Below are 20,143 nucleotides of genomic sequence, written 5' to 3'. Positions count from 1 at the left end.
AGAGCTGAATGTACACCGTTTATAGCTATTGACCGCTAATCTTTTCATGCAAGTATGTGCTTTTCATGTACTGTTCGTGCATTTTTTAAAAATATTTGAATGCTTATCGCGTGTAAAGGTTCGAAATATTGATTACAAAGTGTACTGCATCAGTATCTTGCATATTTAAAAATCTATTTAATTTCACAAGGCCACAGAAGTTGCTTATTATTGTGTGCCGCCTACGTGCACGTGCGGTAGGATTTTCACCTCAAAAACTGCACCCAAGCTCTGGGATTCTTAGAATCCCGAGGCTTGCATAAAAGTTTTATGATATTGGAAATGAATTTTGCGATATACATATGTAGGAACGTATACAGTATTTGCAAACACTTTCTGCTTGGCATGACCTCTCCAATTCGTCAGCGGTTTCCAAGTTTATTGCAACAATTTACGTATCGGTATTACATATTATAATTATAATTCTAATAATTTTTTCGATATATTATACAGATACGCATGCAGCCATCCCCTTTTGAAATAAAGGCAATTTCGCGGATGACAATGAACAGCTGGCGAAAGCTTTGCAGCTCTACACCAATCTGCATGAACGGAAACACAAATGTCCTCGTTCTCCGGAAGAAAAACGGACATGTTGTTGCGAAGATTGGCCGGAATGGCTACCGGTTAGTAATCTTTATTCGATATTGATTTATTTATTCAAGTAATTGAGTGGCATAGAAATCACTAAAATCACTATAAGCTGTTATCGTGGCTAAACACTTTCCCATCACGTTCCGCTGCTTTTTCTTGCACGTTGATACCATTGACAAGAAACAACATTTCTATCAACAAACCGGGAGATTATTGTCAACGCGGCCTGCTTTTTTCGCATCCGGTTGCTCCAATCTGCCACAATACGTAGAACATCATTAATACAAGCGATCAGCGCGCTCACCAATTCATTTATTGCTCAGTTTTCCTAACCCGTTGAACCTACATGTTTGGCAGTGTATTACACGTCTAGGCACAAAAACTTTCCAATAAATCAATTGACTGATGAAAGGTGCTTGTAGCTAATTTCCATACACACGCCGGGTAAAGTATACACGGCATTACAAATGCATATACTGTTCCAGATTGCTAATCCTCCAAATGCACCAGTAAAAGAAAGGTCAGAGGAAACACGTCATCAAAAGAGAGAAAAACCATTTGTTTCAACATTTGCATTCACAGGCAGTGATTATGGGATACCAGATGGAGATCCACCGGCAGAATAGACCGCGGTCCCAATTGCGGCAGTGCCACCGCAGTAAGCGGAGATTCTGTGATTTAGATGACTGGCACTTATTGGATGCCGGTATACTGCAGGAATGTCCGGGTTCATTATAGCACACACCCTGGCGGATCCAGCGGGGGAAAAATCGCACTCCCAAATCCGTCCAGCGGTAATTAATCGGGCAAAAAGTATACGCCGCCAAAAACTGCCGGATCTTCTTGCGGAATGACCGGCGCGCTTTCCCGCCGAATTTTCCCGGGAATTTGGCGAAGCGCAACTGTTTAATCTCCTGCGGAATGTGGTAAGTGGAATAGTCCAGACTGCCGTTGGGCTTGATGATGCTCTCTAGTGGCCGCGAGACGGACATGTACTTGGGGACGAAATCCCCGCCCAGCTGCTGTTTGAGGATATTCGGGCTGAGATCGGTGGGAGCCGGGTCGTACTTGGGATCGGGTGATTCCTGTAGCGGCTTAATCGGCAGATCATCCGAGGCTTTGGGAACATTAAACTGAGCGGAAGAAAACTTTGAGAAATCCGATAGCAGGATTACGCTAATGACATAACACTGCATCTGAGCAATAAACATCCACGGATGCGACATGACGACAGCGACATGCAATCGCTCCCACAATAAATACAGCCACACACATATAGAGACCGGCTTTATTCAAGCAACAACAGCAGCAGCAGCACCGAGCCCATACAGTGGCACGCATCATATTCCCATTTAGCTGCCACACACCATCCAGCCTAATCGGACAAAATGAGTGGCCTCCATTGATAGATTAGGGAGCGCGCACACGGCGCGTAAGCAACGCTCGACTATGCCGTGCCGCTGGTTATGACAATACACCTATGACGGCAATTAAGTGTAATGGAAGAGCCGGTAAAAACATTTGTGTGAAGGAGATAAATGATGAGGAAAAAAATCCAGGCCACGGGTCAACAGCCATCCATGTAGTCGGCCTGCTGGGTTGAAATATACGGCAACGCGGTTCAGGGTGAAGATGTGCTAGATGTGAGTGTGTGACCAAGCGGCTAATTCGTCTAAACTATCAACGACAAAAACTGAGCGCCAACTGAATAGCAGCGTATAATGCCGGGCGTATGACGGGCCATAGATGTCCAAATATCATGTGTGGATCATTTAACCCGCTTAACTGTGCACCGCACGCCGTGACTGCCAATTGCCGGGGATGCTGCTGAACGGTTACTGCAGGATTAGGAGGCGATGATGGGCGCCGAGTGTGTAAAATATCGCCGTGTTAGGCCCGGGGAACCGGGTGGGCGATGGTGTGAAATATCGACCAATAAGGGGTGAGAAGTGCCGGGCGGTCTTTCACACGCGCGGGCAGCTGTTATGCAGCCGTTGTGTGAACTGTGAAATGGGCTGGATTTATGATGTGCGGTATAGTATACACGGGAAAACTGACTATACAGATCGATGCAGCGTCCATGGCCGCTGAGTAAACAGGCCAAATCAGATACCCTTAGTTTGATTGAAACAAACACGACGCTAGCCGGTATTATTTGCCATGGAAGAAAGATGTTGATGGATAGCAAAACGAGAGATGATGCCAGGATAAATAATACATTAGTTGCTTAGCGACCATTATATCCGATTCCCGGACGCGGTTGCGTAAGCGCGCGCGCCTTTTACCAGATTGACTTTCAACGGCGCGGGATCAGTTGACGTCTTTGATTTAATTTTTTATTAAGCAAATTTCCTACAGTACCTTCTTGATCCTACATGATCAGGAATTTAACGTCTTCTCGGAAAATAATTAAGTTTGAATGATGCAAAACAAAAAATTATAGGGAAAGGGATGGCTACTGACTGAGATTTCGGCTTTTATATAGTCTCTAGTTTTTTGAGGATTTTCTTTTGTCGAGTAATGAAAGGGTGAAAGACTGGGATGATTAAGCGCCATCCTCAGCCATGAAGGGCTCTTGTGCCAACCGGAAGGAAGACATTTCCAGTGGGGCTTAGAGGAGTCAGACCAAATGAGCCAGTTGATTGCCGCACGCTCCCTTGACAGGAAAAATGACAGTTATCATCGGAGGCCATTTATGAATTTGCCGGGCCCGCTCAGTCTCCCGTCTCCTTCCCTCTCTGTTCATTTACGCGCATGCAGCGATCAAGGCACGATGACTATACATGTCCAGAGCATCCATATTTCCTCTTTCCTTAAATGAACCCCGGCTTTTTCCGTTTCTGTACCGCTTGTTACATAAACGACAAGCGCGAGCATCGTATATGAAAAAACCATTACGTCGTGTACGTGCTGCGCTACAAAAGGGCTCATGCGCCATATCCAACAGTGTACACACCATGTCCTTGTTATTGTTTAGCCAAGGGCCCATGTTTAAACGGTCAAAAGACAAGGAAATGGAGGCCGCATTGTTGGGAGCGAATGTATGTGTGTGTTGTGTTGTGAATATGTTCTATGATTAGAAAGTAGGTCGATGCCACCTTTACCGCCGGGTTGGTGGCAATGGGTGCCCCTGTGTACTTAGTCCTGACAATGATGTAATGACACTCTTTTCTTCCCCCACTATGTCATCCGGTTGCTGGAGCTGCTCTTGTGATCCTGCTGCGGCATATATACACCCGGGCGCCCGGGATAATCAGGGCCAAATGTAATCGGTCCCGCTTATTCACCGTCGGGGTCGCCGCGTTTCGGCACTGCCCGGCCCGTTTTCTCCCGGCTCCCCTCTCGTTCGTCAAATTGAGTTATGTCACATCCTTCCCTCTTGGCCGGCATGCATATACTCAGAAGAGACCATCCTGATTGCGTAATGAGGCGGCTGCGGTGTTTTCTCTCGCGTCTCCCTTTCTTCCTCTCTCCCGCGCTCTCTTACGTTGATTATCCATCCTGTGTAAGTGTGTGTGTAGGAGAATGTGGGTTAGGGACTGATCAATGCTGGATGATGTGTGGGGATTATGTTATTGTAACCTCGAGGAGAACGCGCACGACGGCCACTGCCGTACCGGCTGCATAAGACACTCGGACGCCGCTAAGAACGACTGGAGGGCCGTTTAAGGGTTAATTGTGCAAAACAGATAAGTGGCGGGATGCTACCGGAAAAGGAACATTTCAATGAGGATGCGCCGAGCGGGAAGTGATCGACAGACATTTCTGAATCGGGAAGCAATTCACGGCTAAAGCTCCGGCCCGATGCGCTGTGCTGGCTCGAAAAGCGTGATTTGGCTGCAATAGTTTAATCCGTTGTAATATGTTGCACAATTAATACACCATAACACAGTGTAATACAGTATTATAATTATTATTATGATTCTCAGAAGATGCCGATTATTCATAATTGCTTGTATCCGCGCATTTTATATTTGTCTACGTAAATGATTAAGTGGATAACAAATTCCCTAGGCTGGTTAATGACCCATAAATAATTTTGGTGTAGCTTGTTTTGCATTTGTTGTTATGTACTGCAATCATTTAATTACCGCTACTTACATTTACTTGCATTAAGTGGGTATTCTTCCTGCTGTATCACTATTAAAAAACGGCGTAACCCCATATGATATATAATTCTTTTTGATTTGGACTTAACGTAAAAGTCGGAAAAGAGAAGTGTTTCTTCAGTCAATGGTCAAACTTATTAATTTCCGTGTGTGTAACAGGTTTTAAGATTGCCGCGAAAAATACAAGTATACATTTCATTGGGCCGGCTGAACGTTTACGGTTGTTGGAAATTTTCAATTACAAAATTATTAATTCATTCAGTGCCGGTGAGCATGTAAGATGCCGCCGCCTGACGCCGTCTTAAAATTCCAGGTACGCATTCATCAAACACATATTTCCATCCATCCCCGCCTGTCCCGCTCTCTCTTGGCGGTGGCGATTATGAGTCAATACACCCATGATTTTCCTCGCCACGACGTGTGAAGCGCGCGTTTTCAAGACATTATTGGGCTTAATCAGATATTAATCGCCTGAATGAATTTTGACCGCCGTCGCCGTCGCCTTCGCCGCCGCACGTTACCTGTAGCCCCGGTTGACACAGAGTAACCACTGGCCGGCAGCCGGGGGAAAACGTAAACAATTCATACAGCGCCGTTAATGTATAGCGAGAGCCGGATTGATTGAATGAGGCGCCGGCGACGACGTGTGAGTGGTCATAATTGTCAGAATGAATTTTACACTTGTCCCGTGGCGCTGTATACAGGCCGACCGATTCAGGCGCTATGAGTAGCCCTTGATCATTAATCCCCACTGCAATACACCTTCACATCCTGCATAATGCCGGCATTCTTTCCCATTTGACACATTGTAAAGACGTTTGAATAACGAAAGTAACAAAACTAACTTTAACGGCTTGGTTATAATGATATCGTGACTGTGATACCACTTTGTAAACCGTAGTAGACCCATGCTACCTACGAATTATAGTAAATTAAATATTGAAAACTAGAAAAGTTAAATGCAATTTTTTGCGGGCACACATGTATATATTAAGTACTAGGACTTATACTTCTGCAGCTTGTCCGTATAACAGCGTCATTTTCCTTAGTTGTAATGATATCAGTACTTTATTTTACTACCACGCTGTTGTTTACTAACAGCTAGCGATTTACGGACATAATATTATTGTAGAGAGCTACTACGTAGTAAGTACTGTCACTAAGTGTACTATCCTTAGGTAGCTGAAGGTAAACTTTCGGATCGGCAGAATCTTTCCACAAAATTATAAATTTAACTTAATGGACACTTGCATAAATGCTGGCGTACACAATCTAAATGTTACATACATAAATTTACATGATTGAACAATCCATGCTTAGATATTCTACGGGTCATTTTCTCTAAGGCGATTGTTATAAGTAAATGGCACATGTATTGTACCGGTATGTTCAGCACACGTACTTGTACAGGCGGTGCACGTGAAGCTCGTGTCATTTTTCTTTTTCAAATTTTTATTATACCTTCACTTAGTTATGCCAAATTATTTACTAAAAGCACCTAAGATAAGAATAATTAAGTTATTAGTCGTACACCGGGGACCAGGAAAAATTCAGACTTGCTGAAAACAACAGCAGTATGTAAAACTATGATTGTCAAAGCAGTAAATACTATGTGAACACAGAGTGGTAAGTACACGAAATAGCTGACCAGATACGTGCACAAGTACAGAGTACAACCGTACAACAAGAGCTAAACGCTTGCGAAGAGATTTACTGTCCTCTTTAGCACTTCCTCCATCTACAGCTGTACGCCATGATGGTAGCTTCGCCGATTCCTTCGAACGGCTCCCAAAAACACTATTGCTTGCAGAACATTTGCTTGAAGAGACGAATAATAACCGCTCGTAAATCAGACAAAACCAGGGTGAACAGAATGGGATCGATGATACACTCCAATTCGTAGACGACATTGCCAATCGTACGCAGCTCTTTGAAACTCGGAGTATTCACATAATCGTCACCCGCGACCGCCTGTACGAAGTTGTACACCTTAACCGGAGTCCAGCACACCAGCACGCCCAGGGTCATTGCCGTTAACACGTAGAATGGCTTTCGGGAACCGTCTTTATGTCGCACCGTAACAGCCTGTCGGAGATCCGTCGTGACCTTTTCCGCGATAACCGAAAACGTGCCCTGCATTGTACTTTCATTCCCATGGTTCCGCCCGGCAACTTTACGAGCGGTTAATCTTTTCCAGTACAGCAGTGGATACGTGCCCAAAATGACAAACATAGGAACTTGAAAAAACACTTTTAACAAGAACTGCGTATACGCTTTCTGCGCACCGGTTTTGACGTCACAAGAGTCGGCATTAAGGTCCGGACCACGATAGTACATGAAGTCAATGATAATGAAGGGCAGGAGGATGATGTGGCAGTATACAGCCGAACCAATGCAGATGCATTTGGCCATGGTACGCGTGTGGAGCTGCTTGTAGGAAATAGGGAACATGATCGCCCAGGCACGGTTCAGTGTGATGAGCAAATGCGCATGATTGACCATTGCACAACCAATATAGTCGTTGATAATGAAAAAACGACAAGCCGCCGTTTTCGGAAACCATTTCGTGCTCAGGGTGTCGATGATGCGCAGAGGATCAGCAATCGCCAGGTACAGGTTGTTGATGAACAGGTTCATCACGTAAAAGGAAAATGGTGACCGCAGCTCATGATGCATGGCATACATTATCAAAACAAAGCCGTTGGTCAAAAGGGAAAACAGCATGAGAGTCGCGGACGAGGCAATTGTTCCGTAATCGAAATCGGCAGTGTCGTTGGTCGATGTGTTAGAATCTTGATGGGATTTAAAGCTTGAGATGTTCGCAAACGTGAAGTTACTCGAAGCGTTCTGCATTTTGTGGAACAGTAAAGCTCACTTATTGCACTTTGTTCGTTCGGTAAAAAGGGCTTGAAAGAACAACTACCGTTCAGCTTTACTATCCAATGTCAATCTAAGCTTAAAAAATTCAGCCACTGTCCGTTTAAGCTTAATATATACCTTATGGTTTACCGGATATACTCGTCAATAAAACGCATAATTACCAAAATCACACAACGTCACCCGGAAACCTTCAACGGTTCCATGGATATTTCTACAGACGATAACGGCATTTTCAAGCCTTGTGCATTGTAGTAAGTAATCATAGTCGTGTTTACGCGTTGCTGCATCATCGTAATTCGTAAATGTATGCGTTGTGTTAATCTGGGTAATTTTCGGGTTCTTGATTAGTTCTGTTGTTGCACAGTCATTCTCACCTGAGGAAGTTTTTGCAGACTCTTAGAACCAGAAAATCCGAAATCGGAAAGCCTTATCTACCGGAAGCTTTCTTGTAATGTGTTAGAAAATATTACGGAAATTAGTAACCAAGTACGTTTGTCGCTAAGTAAGAAATACTACGATCGAATGTATAATAAATTTTGCTTTCTGGAATACATAATACATTGCAGTCACAAGTTGTGAATTCAGTTCAGCAAAAAAGCTTGTTGAAATGTGTAAGATAAAACATTACGGGTTATGGTTGCACGAGATCTTAAAATTTCGTGCAACCATTACCAGTAAAGAAATTTACCAAAATACCTTACATTCCGCTGTTTCAGCGTATCGAGTTATGGTCATTGTTTTATGAGGCTATATTACGATATATAGGAACAAGAATAACTGCCATTTTGGCAGACTGCAGTAGAAGGTAGGTAATGCCATTTTGGTTTACTTTTTAACAAACAGCAATTGCGATACCTATTGGTTTTAACTGCTATCTAATATCTCCATAAAATATTTTGGATTTGAAGATTCCGCTCACAGAATGTAGTTGAAGAGAAGCTCGCAGCGGCGAATTGCAGAAATAAAAAAAACACGGTCAGCGGCGTTTTGATCAGAATCTGATTTATTTTGCTGTGTTTTGCAGCGATTGCAAAATTAAAATAAAAGTCGCATAGTTTAGTTTTGATGAAAGCGAAATTCACGAAAAATATTTCCATGCTTTAATTGTTTTGCAAAATTTGCTATTTAAGCTGGATGAAACAAAACTATTACGTAGTATGTGACTGACTGCTATCGAAGTACGTGTAATGCTGCTATCTCGTAAAAGTATATACCGGTATGTGAATGCGCTAGGTATATTTATAGAAAATGATTAATCGGTTAACATTTTAATGTTTCAATACCGGTGCTTGAAGCACAAGAATTCAAAGACCAGTTAAATAATATTTACTAACAATGAGGCGTGTTAACATCTTATCGACCGGCATGCTACCAAACGCAAACGCTCTGATCGATTTTTGTAGAAATCAGTTATGAAGAAATGGCCATTTACGTGGTATAATATCCTGACAGCTTTGTATCCGCCGAACTTCATTGCTGGAATAATGCGCAGCGGTATACGGAAACGCTGAAAAGCGGCGTGCTGTTAAGAAAGCCGAATACGGATTAGATGGAATTCAAGGTTGTCATGCATCTGTATCCGGACAAACTTTTTCGCTAATGCATCCAAGAAAACTTACGCGCACATAATTGTACCTGTCCGAGTAACAAAAACCTCGCTATAACAAAGAACCACACGGCGCATTTCTTAGTTCCGTCAGTTTCCGGTATGCGTTGGGAGCATAACCTATGCGCCTCGAATCAAACCAATGCTTGCATTTAGTAGCTTATCTGAAACATTTCGCAAAAAAACCATCCAACTATGAATAGCTCTCTCATGAACAGGAAATTGTCCGAACCGTAAATCCGTCAAATGGTGTATCACAATACATCAGTCACGATGCTGCAGTATACCAACTACAGCATTCCGGCTCCATGAAATCAACAGGGAACGGTTTCGTGGTTTGTGTACGTTTCTCGCGAATGCTTCCTGGATGAGTTATTGTTAGTTATATTATTAACAACCAGGCACTTCCGGTAATACCTGGTGTAGTGCCGCATATACGGGCGCTGTATCCATATATAATATCGTGCACTGCCTGCAGGCGTATATTAATCAATTGCAGACAAAGCAGAACTAGTAAACTGGATTACATCTTTAACGCATCATTTCATGATTTCTTGTATATCACTTGATGAACAGGTTTACTTAAGTAACTGATCATGAACGCATCGTATAATCATACATTCCGGAATACATCACTGGACCTTTACCAAGGTTGCAATACATCGAGCAGCGGAGACTCACATGGCAGCTACGGTAAGATGGCCTTCCTCGGTATCAGTATGGGACTGACCTTTCTAACGAACGGCGGTGTCCTGGCGATTTTCTTCGCCTATCGTGAACTGCGCTCACCCTTTTCCTTTTATGTTATGAATTTGCTGTGTGTCAACCTGTACTTAGCGATCGCCAATCCCATGCGCATTATCGACAACATGAATACCCTATGGTTTCCCAAAACATGGGCCTGTAATTTTTTTATCGTTAACGATTGGATTGGCAGCGCTATACTCGGACACGCGCATCTGCTGATCACGTTGAACCGCGTCTGGGCGATCATGTTCCCCATTTCATACAAACACCTCCATACGCGCAACATGGCCAAATACATCTGCATTGGTTTCGCAGTGTACTGTCATGTGATGATCTTGCCCTTTATCCTCATCGACTTCATCTACTACCGTGGTCCAACACTCAACGTTCAGTATTGTGACGTCAACGTCGAAGCGCAGGGACAGTACTCCAATTTTCTGTTGTATGTGTTCTATCAAATGCCCATGTTTGCTGTTATCTGCGCCTATCCCTTGCTGTACTGGAAGAGTGCGACCGCGCGGAAGGTTACGGTGGCGAATGGGAATACGAGTAAAGTGCCCAGCGGAGCATCGGCTATGGATAAGACGATGGACACCCGCTTGTCAAATACGGGCTTGAAGCCAGCAAAACCGGTTAAGCAGAAGGATGGGACGCGAAAGCCTTTCTATGTTCTGACGGCCATGACGCTGAGTGTGCTGATTTGCTGGGGTCCAACAAAGGTGTACAACATAATCCAAAACGTATCGCCGTGGGACGAGTGCAATCAGGGTGTTGCGGAATTCCGGAAGATTGGTGAAGTTCTGTATGCGATGCAGATGTTTATTGATCCGGTGCTGTTTGCCATGGTTCTGTCTGATCTGCGGGCCGTCATTGGGAAACTCCTCCAGCAACTGTTCTGCAAAAGCTGAATTTCTCCAGCATCCCTTGGATTCGATAACAAAAGGATCTACGCTTTTCGAAAAAGCATACTTTTCTAGCTTAATATATCATTCATGGTTTTTGCTTGTATCAGGCAGATAATAATAATTATTATTATATTTATGCCGGTGGCCAGTATACGCAGAGTACGTAAACCCAGACAGTATGATACCCTGTTTTGGTTTGCTATATTCTCTGTCAGATGTTTATATAGGTGAACATTCGTGAAATCTATCAATACCATGCCTTTAACTGTACATACTGTTATTCCATATCTGTTGTACAGATCTGCTTGTTAAATTGTAAAACGCAGTTGCTACAGTATGGAACTGTTTTATATCATGTCCCGGTGATATCGTTTGTTGACTAACTTGATAACCAGTCTAAAGTTGTAAACCAGAAAACTGATCTTCACCAGATGCCGTCGCTAGCATCGCACGCAAAAAAAAAACTTGTAGTAGGACCGCACAAGAACAGCGCTGTTTAAAAAGCGGGTTAATGATAAATTTTGCTGCCCATATTTAATTTACAAAGTACAAACACAATGTACAAGCACCCGCTCAGGCGGCAGGCCAATACTGTGTCAAGAATAAGAAACAAATACAGTAAATCGATAGAATTAGGCAAACAGCATCACTATGTCTACGACAAAGCAGCTTGCTGCAACACAGGGAAATTAGCGTTTACAGCACAACCTCTTTAAAAAGTTTGCGGTGACCTCATGTAAATCCGACAAAACTAGAATAAACAGAACAGGATCAACGAAACACTGCATTTCGAACAAAATTTCTCCGATCTTTTGTACTACTCCCAGATTCACCATATAGTATCACCTAGCGCGGACTGAAGGATGTTAACAGCCTTCGTTGGTCCCCAGCAAACCAGTACACCCAAGGTCATTGCCGTTAAAACATAAAACGGTTTCGGAGTACCATTTCTTTGAAGCGTGCTAACTGCGTATCTTGGGTGCACTGTTGCGTTTTCCTTAGTCGTTACCCCATCTTGCAGCGAGTTCTGGCCCAGCTGATGCCTTAAAGCAATTTTCCGATTCCGCGTCGCTCGTCCCTTCCAGTACAGGAGTGGATATGCGCATAAAATAATGAAAAAAGGCAGCTGGAAAAAGACGCTAAGAAGAAATTGCGCGTATATTTTTTGGGAATCGGTATCGACGTCGCAGTATAAGATGTTGAATTCTGGGCCACGGTAGTAGACAAAGTCGATGATGATAAAAGGCAAGATCAACCCGTGACAGTATACACCAAACCCAAGGCAAATGCATTTGGCCATGGTTCGCGTATGGAGGTGTTTGTACGAAATGGGGAGCATGATCGCCCAGACGCGGTTCAAAGTGATCAGCAAATGCGCATGATTTACGAGTGCACAACCAATATAGTCGTTGATAATGTAGAAGCGGCAAGCCTCAGATGTTGGAAACCATTCTGTATGCATACTGTCAATGATGCGCAGAGGGTCAGCAACTGCCAGGTAAAGGTTGCTGCATAGCAAATTTATAATATAAACGGAAAACGGTGTACGTAGTTCTCGATGGGTGAGGAAAATCGTTAGAACACCACAGTTTGTGAAAACTGCTAACATCTTAATCGTGCTAGAGAATGTTATTTCTCCGTAATTTGTATCGTAACTTCCGTTGTTTGACGTATTCGAAGCAAAAGCCGAAAAACTGGTAGTTGCAGAATTGATTCCAAATACTGTAATGTTGCCGCTGATATTCATCATGCTGTAAAACCTTTTCCGGTTCAGTTTAAATATAAGTATCATATCTTGAGTCCTCACATAGTAACAATCTCGAAGCGACCCCGTAGAGAAGTTCAGCCTGGAAATGAAATTGCTTATTCAGCGCTCCGAGAAAATTTCCAGCTGTTTAGATTGAAAATGGATACGGTAATGTCAAAAATGCAGCGGGAATGCGATTACTTGCTGGATTCGAGAAAGCACGGGATTACCGGCTTAGTTTATCACCTTCAGATTATCCTCTACATAACACCCAGGAAATTAAACATACCGTCAGATTACGAACAGCCACCAACATGTATAAGAAGCAGACCCATTAGACATACTAACTGCCGCTTTAACATCAAGATTTTCCGACTTTAAAAATGGGAACCTAGGTAGCCAACTTCATGTCCATGTAAAGTCGATTAATGAACAGAATACGAGAAAGATGCTACCGGAAGCTTGAAGTAATTCTCTATTTGATTAATCGCATCAACAAACCGAACTCTGAATTTAAGTGACTTCTGTTTTGCGTACAGTCATCCAAAAGCTAGGTGGATAATCACTAGGGTAGCCTAGAACAGAGACATGGCTGCAAAAATTAACTCATCTTAAGGGATGTGGCCCGGTACATGGTACCAAAATAGTGTACATGCACGAAATATTTCACTCCCAGACCCTTTTTTCTCTTGTTTTATGACATTCTGTAGCCAGATGATTTGTATACACAGGCGAGAAAACCGTTTGTGCGCGCAACATCCCGTTCGGGAGTTATGGCCCTTAGAAAATTCCAAAAAGTTTAAATGCATTCAGGTGTATCAAAAGTCTCATTATGGACAGATCTCCTTCAAATTGTGCATGTTAATGCACATGGCCATGAAGATCCCTTTTACACCGATCCACTGTTCTAGCATCTTTTCAAATTTTAAAATAAATTTCAAAAATTTTAAAATTCATTTTAAAATTTGAAAAAAATCCACAGAAGTCTGGATCGGTGTAAAAACGACCTTCATGGCCATGTGCATTAACATGCACAATTTGAAGGAGATCTGTCCATAATGAGACTTTTGATACACCTGAATGCATTTAAACTTTTTGGAATTTTCTAAGAGCCATAACTCCCGAACGGGATGTTGCGCGCACAAACGGTTTTCTCGCCTGTGTATACAAATCATCTGACCACAGAATGTCATAAAACAAAAGAAAAAAGGGTTTGGGAGTGCGCGAAAGTGGAAGATTTCATGCATGTACACGATTTTGGTATCATGTACCGGGCCACTTCCCTTAATGTCGCTTTTAAAATTTAGCTGTACCTTTAATAAGTACATTCGTATCGTAGAACAAGTACAAACTTGGTACCAAAACAAAACGGCATTAATTTATAATAGAAAAACTTCCTCTATGCTATCCTGATCGGGGAGCGTATCCATTACACAAATCGCGTTTCCCCGTTGTACGATATTTGTATAGATACTCATGTCACTTAACACAGAAAATTTCTGACAACCATTATGACAAATATAAATTCAGGCAGCAAATTCTGCATAGGTTGAAGTCGATTAATATTCAATATGAGGAAGAGCGTATCGAAATTTGTGGGTTAATTGGTTTTTCATTAACGAGATGAGAAAATCAACCAGAATTTTGTGAACTTTATTACTGCCTTGCACAGTTAATGGGTAAAGTCGATCTCAAAGACACTAGAACATGCAGCGTCGAACATTTCGAGCGCTTACTGCTTGATCACAGGATGGGATAGGCTCACATAATCACAGCATTTCTCGAACCATATAGTTTTATTTGGCGGTTTAATTATTCGTTCTGGAATAAGGAAATACTTCAGCTGAGTCACTAAATTTATTAGATCTTGAACGACTGAATTGTTTGACATAGCAACAACAACAGCAAGGTGCGTAAAGTTCCGATCCATAAGAATCCGAAGTATTTTCAGCGTCCACCACATTGCAGCTGAAGGCTACTTAAGTAACTGAGCCGAATTGGCGTTTGCAATACAGTTGCTTACAAAGGTTTGCAATGACCGCTCGCAAATCCGATAAAACTAAAGTGTAAAGCACAGGATCAACGAAACACTGCATTTGAAACAAAATTTCCACGAGTTTTAATAATCCTCCTAGATTCACGATGTACTCATCACCAAGAGCGGACTGTATGATGTTAACAGCCTTTGTCGGTCCCCAGCAAATTAACACACTCAAGGTCATTGGCGATAATGCATAAAACGGTTTCCGGGTGCCATCTCTTTGTCGCGTGCTAACCACCTGTCTTGTGTGTACGGTTGTCTGCCCCATAACCGATACACCGCCTTCCAGCGTATTTTCGTCTACCTGACGCCTCCCAGCGACTTTTCGTGTTGCTCGACCCTTCCGATACAGCAGCGGATATGCGCACAAAATAACAAAAATAGGTAACTGGAAAAAGACGCCCATTAGGAATTGTGAATATATTTTCTGTGAATCGGTATCGACGTCGCAATAAGTGACGTTGAGCGATGGACCACGATAGTATACGAAGTCGATGCTAATAAAAGGAACGATCAGCGCGTGACAGTATAGAGCAAAACCAAAGCAAATGCATTTGGCAACGGTTCGCGTGTGAAGATGCTTGTACGAAAGTGGGAACATGATCGCCCAGACACGGTTCAGTGTGATACGCAGATGCGCATGACCGAGGGGCCAGGGTCAAAAAGAGGGAGGAATTTTGAGAGGGAGGAATTTCTGCGTGGTCAAAAAGAGGGAGGAATTTCTGAAGCGAGGGAGGGAGGAATTTTGATATGGTCAAAAGAGGGAGGAATTTTTTCGAAGTTCAAATGAAGTATTCGGGACCTCGAACTTGGGTCACCGAGGTCGGCACCGAGGTTTTCTCATTGAGCGGGCGAACGAAGCGAGCCTAGGTTTCTAATTCAAGACATGTTGAGGGTTTGATGAAACGGAAGTTCCAGTGACCTTTAGGTCGCCACGCGACCTTTGGGTCGCCACTGATTTTCATGGTGATTCCTATACACTTTGACATTCTGAGTCGAGCTGAAGTACTCGGGGACCTCGAATTGGGTCCCCGAGGTCACCATCACGACATGTGCCATATATGCACAATGTGATGTGCTGAGTGAAATTAAAGTCCTCGGGGACCACCGAACCCGGGTCCCAGAGGTTGCCACTACCATATGTAACATATATTCACTGTTTGCTGTGCTAAGTCGAGCTGAGGTGCTCCGGGACCTCGGAATCGCGTCCCTCGAATCTGCAATTATATTTTAACACATTTCTGAATAAATTGTTGATTATTCCAAAATTATGTTTTCTGATATTTCTGTACGTATCTCTACAACTTTTAAATATTTCTAGATATTTCTTAATATTAGATCCGCTAGTCTAGTTCACATCGTGTCTACAAGGTCACATCTATGCGTTGTCAATCTCTATATAGGGGTCAAAACCAGGCATTCTCCACAACTCCCCTGTACTGCTGCCGTCACCCGACTGGGGTTCGACGTTGTGGCTAAGCATGGCGCTTATGTACCGCGCCAGATTTAACCATATGTACTGCCGTAACGTCACACTCCAGGCGAATGACGGCAGCAGTACAGGGGAACGGTGGAAGACGCTTAGTTTTGCCCCTTATATACTGTTCTGTATATAAGCCGGGTATTGTACCATCATTTATATGAAAGATGCTGCCTAACGACTGAGCAATACATGGTTAATAAACGCTTACGCATAACCACCATGTATCAAACTTCAGTTGTTAAGCCCAATAATGCTTCACACCTTAATAATTGAACATGCAAGAATTTTTATTCTGTAGAAGCTTCACTTTTTATTTTATTTTTAAATTGTTTAAACTGCTAAGAAACCTAAACAACAGAATTGGTTAACAGCTACATAGATAACTGAATCGTCGAACACCAGAATATCAAGGTCAGTGCATATACAAATATCAAAACAGCTAAAAGCGAAGACATCTGAATAGTTCAATATATCTAGATGCCAAAATACTTTAGATCTGTGAATTTTATTATCTCAAAGAGCCTAGATTTGAAGTGAATAATATGCATAATCTCGGTTTACCAATACGTACTACCATCTTTAAATCCATAAGAAGGCTCATTATCTAAAGTTAAATCTAAGTAGAAACCCGAAATGCACTTCAGCACTGGTCGGGTACAATAGCCAAAACTCAGAACAACCATTATTTGAGGCGTTAACTTGTGTTTCAAAAATTGTGCGCGAAGACACCGATATATCAGTTCCAATGAATTTATTTTCCTATATATTTCATATGCATCCATCTGCACAGGATAAGTTAACAAATGATGAAAAGCGATTCGCAATAGAACTTAACTCACTGTGTTAAGTGATGAATGAAAAATGAGATGAAACTCGCTCAAATAAAAGTAAATGAAAATCCTAAAAATTTTCTGGCTGTTTAATTATTTTTTATTTTAAAAATCTGAAATATCAAAATATTTCATGATTTTTAAAAGGAAATTAAGTTGTTTCTCTCAACTTTGCAATTACTGCCAAAATTAAAATCATTTTAACTAAAATTTTCTTTTTAAAAGGTTGTATTTGCCCGTTCAGTTTAAATTTGAATTCGGACTTTCGAACGGATTCCTAAATTTTCCTTTTTAATTTTAAAGCAGTATGCATTAAAAGCAGCAGCAGTTATTTTTAAAGCAGTATGCAGTATGCATCTCTACAATAGCATTACATAAAGTAATCAGTTAATTTTGGAAACAGAAATTATAATTAATTGCATATTATTCTTGGATAATTTTGCATTTTTAAAAAAACAATAATTATAGTCAAAATCAGTTGGAAACGCGCGACACTGGGAAGAACGTACGATGTATGCAAAACTCCGACAACAAAACTTTGATGGTGCTGTGTACTGAAGTTATACAATGAGATGTCAATCAATCCTCCATAGTGCGTTGAAATAATTTTAAAAAACCGTGCAAATTTAGTGGTTGTCCGTATACGAGCGTGAACGCGTTTTTTTGTGCGCAACAACTGATCGGTAAGATTTCACGCGGAAGTGACGGTTAAAAATTTTTCGTAATCTTTCCAAGCTTAAGAATAATTTTGTCGATGTCTGTGATGTGTTGTTTGGTTGTTTGGTATGAAAACGGTTCACATACTTATGCGCATTTACATGTACGTTTGTAACAAGATGGTTCATAATAAAATTTAGATCTGCAACTAAAAGCCCAATCGGCTAGGCTGATTCTGCAGCTTCGGCGCTTACGTGTCAATGCTTAACGCATTCGTTTCCCTATACATTTTAAATTAAGAACCGCAGCCCGCTTGTCAAAAGGGCGTATGAGACCTTTTACTAGGAGATACTACACATTGTATGAGATTTCAATGAGTTTTAAAACAAACCGGCACATTACTAAACATTGTGTCATGTTTAGTTATGTTACAACGTGTCATCCGCAGATAAAAAAATATGAATTTATGAATTTATGATCCAAAGCTTGCGGTAACCATTAAGAAATTTATTCTGAAAGTGGTGTTCGAATTTATTTCTACAGTAGCATTACATAAAGTAATTTGTTGAACAAAATCAGCAGGGTAGAAACGTGGAGGTTCTGGTTAGATAAAGTTGGACATGCCATAATTATTAACATAATTAGTAAATTCATGAAACATTCAGCATTGTATCGAGAAATAATTATATATCAGAACCTATCGAAAATACCAATTAATATTTTCTGAGTATCTAGAAATATATTTACATTTTAAAAATAAATTCAGAAAAATGTTAAAATATATGACAAAAAATATTCATAGAATTAAAGAGAAATATTGAAAAAAATATGTAGAACTATTTTGGAATAATAAAAAATATGTAGAAATATTATATTTAGAAGTATTAAGAAATATTTAGAAATTGTAAAAATATGTGCAGAAATACCAGAAGTTTAATATTAGAATAATCAAAAATAAATTCAGAAATGTGTTTAGACATATTTACAGATATACTTTTTACTATGAAAATATATGTTGAAATATAGTCAGGAATATATCGAAAAATATCTAGAATATTAAGAAATATATTTAGGAATATGTGGAAATATAATAAGAAATATTAGTGAAAAGAATTAGAAACATTTATGAATATTTAGAAATATTCTCGGTTTCTACTTCCTCCAGCAGTGGTTTGATAAATCACATCAACTAGTGAGCATATAAAATATATATCGTGGTGGCGACTTGGTGGACGCGGGTCCGAGAACCCCAGCACTTCAGTTCGACTCAGCATAGCAACCTGTGTATAGGTAGTACATATCGTAGTGACGACCTCACTGACTCGGGTTCGATGGTCCCCGAGTACCTTAATGCCACTCAGCACATCACACTGTGTATATATGGTATATGTCGTGATGGCGACCTCGGGGGCCCAGTGCGAGGTCCCCGAGTACTTCAGCTCGACTCAGAATGTCAAAGTGTACAGGAATCACCATGAAAATTGGTGGCAATCCAAAGGTCACGTGGCGACCTAAAGGTCACTGGAACTTCCGTTTCATCGAACCCTCAACATATCTTGAATTAGAAACGCAGTCTCGCTACGTTCGCCCGCTCAATGAGAAAACCTCGGTGGCGACCTCGGTGGCCCAAGTTCGAGATCCCCGAGTACTTCAGTTCGACTCAGCCCTTCAAACTGGTTATATAATGAGAAGATCTCGGTGGCGACCTCGGAGACGTGGGTTCGAGGTCCCTAAGTACTTCATTTGAACTTCGAAAAAATTCCTCCCTCTTTTTGACCATATCAAAATTCCTCCCTCCCTCGCTTCAAAAATTCCTCCCTCTTTTTGACCATGCAGAAATCCCTCCCTCTCAATATTCCTCCCTCTTTTTGACCCTGGCCTGACCGAGGAGGGCGCTACCAATCCAGTCATTCAAGATATTATAATAACAAGCCGCACTTTTAGGACACCATTCTGTGTTCAAACTGTCAATAATGCGCAGAGGACCAGCAGTCGCAAGGTATAGGTTGCTGCAGAATAGATTCATAACATAAAAGGAAAACGCGGATCGTAGTTGCCTATGGGTGACAAAAATCGTCAAGACAAAACCGTTTGTCAGAATTGTTAGCACCATAATGCTGCAATGAAAAGCTATTTCTCCATAATTAATATCAGAACTTTCGCCTTTTGACGCATTTGAAGCGGAAGCCGAAAAATTGAAGGCTGGAGAATTAAGTACAGATACATCCAAAGCGTGAAAATGATGACCGGGAAATCAGTATTGCCGCTGATATTCGTCATGTTGAAGAACCTGCTTCATCTCCGAATAAATCTTGTGTCACGTTTGATCACAACGACATCCACAACAGCAAAGCGATGCTGCTACTTGCTAGTTCAATCAATCTGAAGTCTCAAAATGCTTATTCAGCGGTTTGAGTAAGAGCTTCTAGGGTAGCTTTCTAGATTCGAAAAATGGATGACGTAGTTATATCGCTAATGCGGCTGCTACTGGGTTACAGAATCGAG

The 20,143-nt window shown here is 41.6% G+C and overlaps 3 protein-coding genes across 3 annotated transcripts; 1 reads left to right on the top strand and 2 right to left on the bottom strand.

Moving 5' to 3' along the window:
* Nucleotides 1-723: 723 nt before the first annotated feature.
* LOC129599109 (noggin-like) lies at nt 724-2,741 on the bottom strand. The gene has a single exon (XM_055497248.1). The coding sequence runs from the start codon at nt 1,857-1,859 to the stop codon at nt 1,197-1,199; it is 663 nt and encodes a 220-aa protein (XP_055353223.1). The 5' UTR covers nt 1,860-2,741; the 3' UTR covers nt 724-1,196.
* Nucleotides 2,742-6,539: 3,798 nt separating this feature from the next.
* On the bottom strand, nt 6,540-7,595 carry LOC129599121 (5-hydroxytryptamine receptor 1B-like). The gene has a single exon (XM_055497262.1). The coding sequence runs from the start codon at nt 7,593-7,595 to the stop codon at nt 6,540-6,542; it is 1,056 nt and encodes a 351-aa protein (XP_055353237.1).
* Nucleotides 7,596-9,926: 2,331 nt separating this feature from the next.
* On the top strand, nt 9,927-10,883 carry LOC129599120 (uncharacterized). The gene has a single exon (XM_055497261.1). The coding sequence runs from the start codon at nt 9,927-9,929 to the stop codon at nt 10,881-10,883; it is 957 nt and encodes a 318-aa protein (XP_055353236.1).
* Nucleotides 10,884-20,143: the final 9,260 nt, after the last annotated feature.

Source organism: Paramacrobiotus metropolitanus, unplaced genomic scaffold (assembly GCF_019649055.1).
Source record: "Paramacrobiotus metropolitanus isolate TYO unplaced genomic scaffold, Prichtersi_v1.0 Parri_scaffold0000138, whole genome shotgun sequence".
Classification (NCBI taxonomy): domain Eukaryota; kingdom Metazoa; phylum Tardigrada; class Eutardigrada; order Parachela; family Macrobiotidae; genus Paramacrobiotus; species Paramacrobiotus metropolitanus.
This window is presented reverse-complemented; position numbering and strand designations above follow the sequence as displayed.

What these genes read in the sequence shown, in the direction of transcription:
- LOC129599121 (XM_055497262.1), bottom strand. Translation starts at nt 7,595, where the DNA reads ATGCAGAACGCTTCGAGTAACTTCACGTTTGCGAACATCTCAAGCTTT.
- LOC129599120 (XM_055497261.1), top strand. Translation starts at nt 9,927, where the DNA reads ATGGCCTTCCTCGGTATCAGTATGGGACTGACCTTTCTAACGAACGGC.
- LOC129599109 (XM_055497248.1), bottom strand. Translation starts at nt 1,859, where the DNA reads ATGTCGCATCCGTGGATGTTTATTGCTCAGATGCAGTGTTATGTCATT.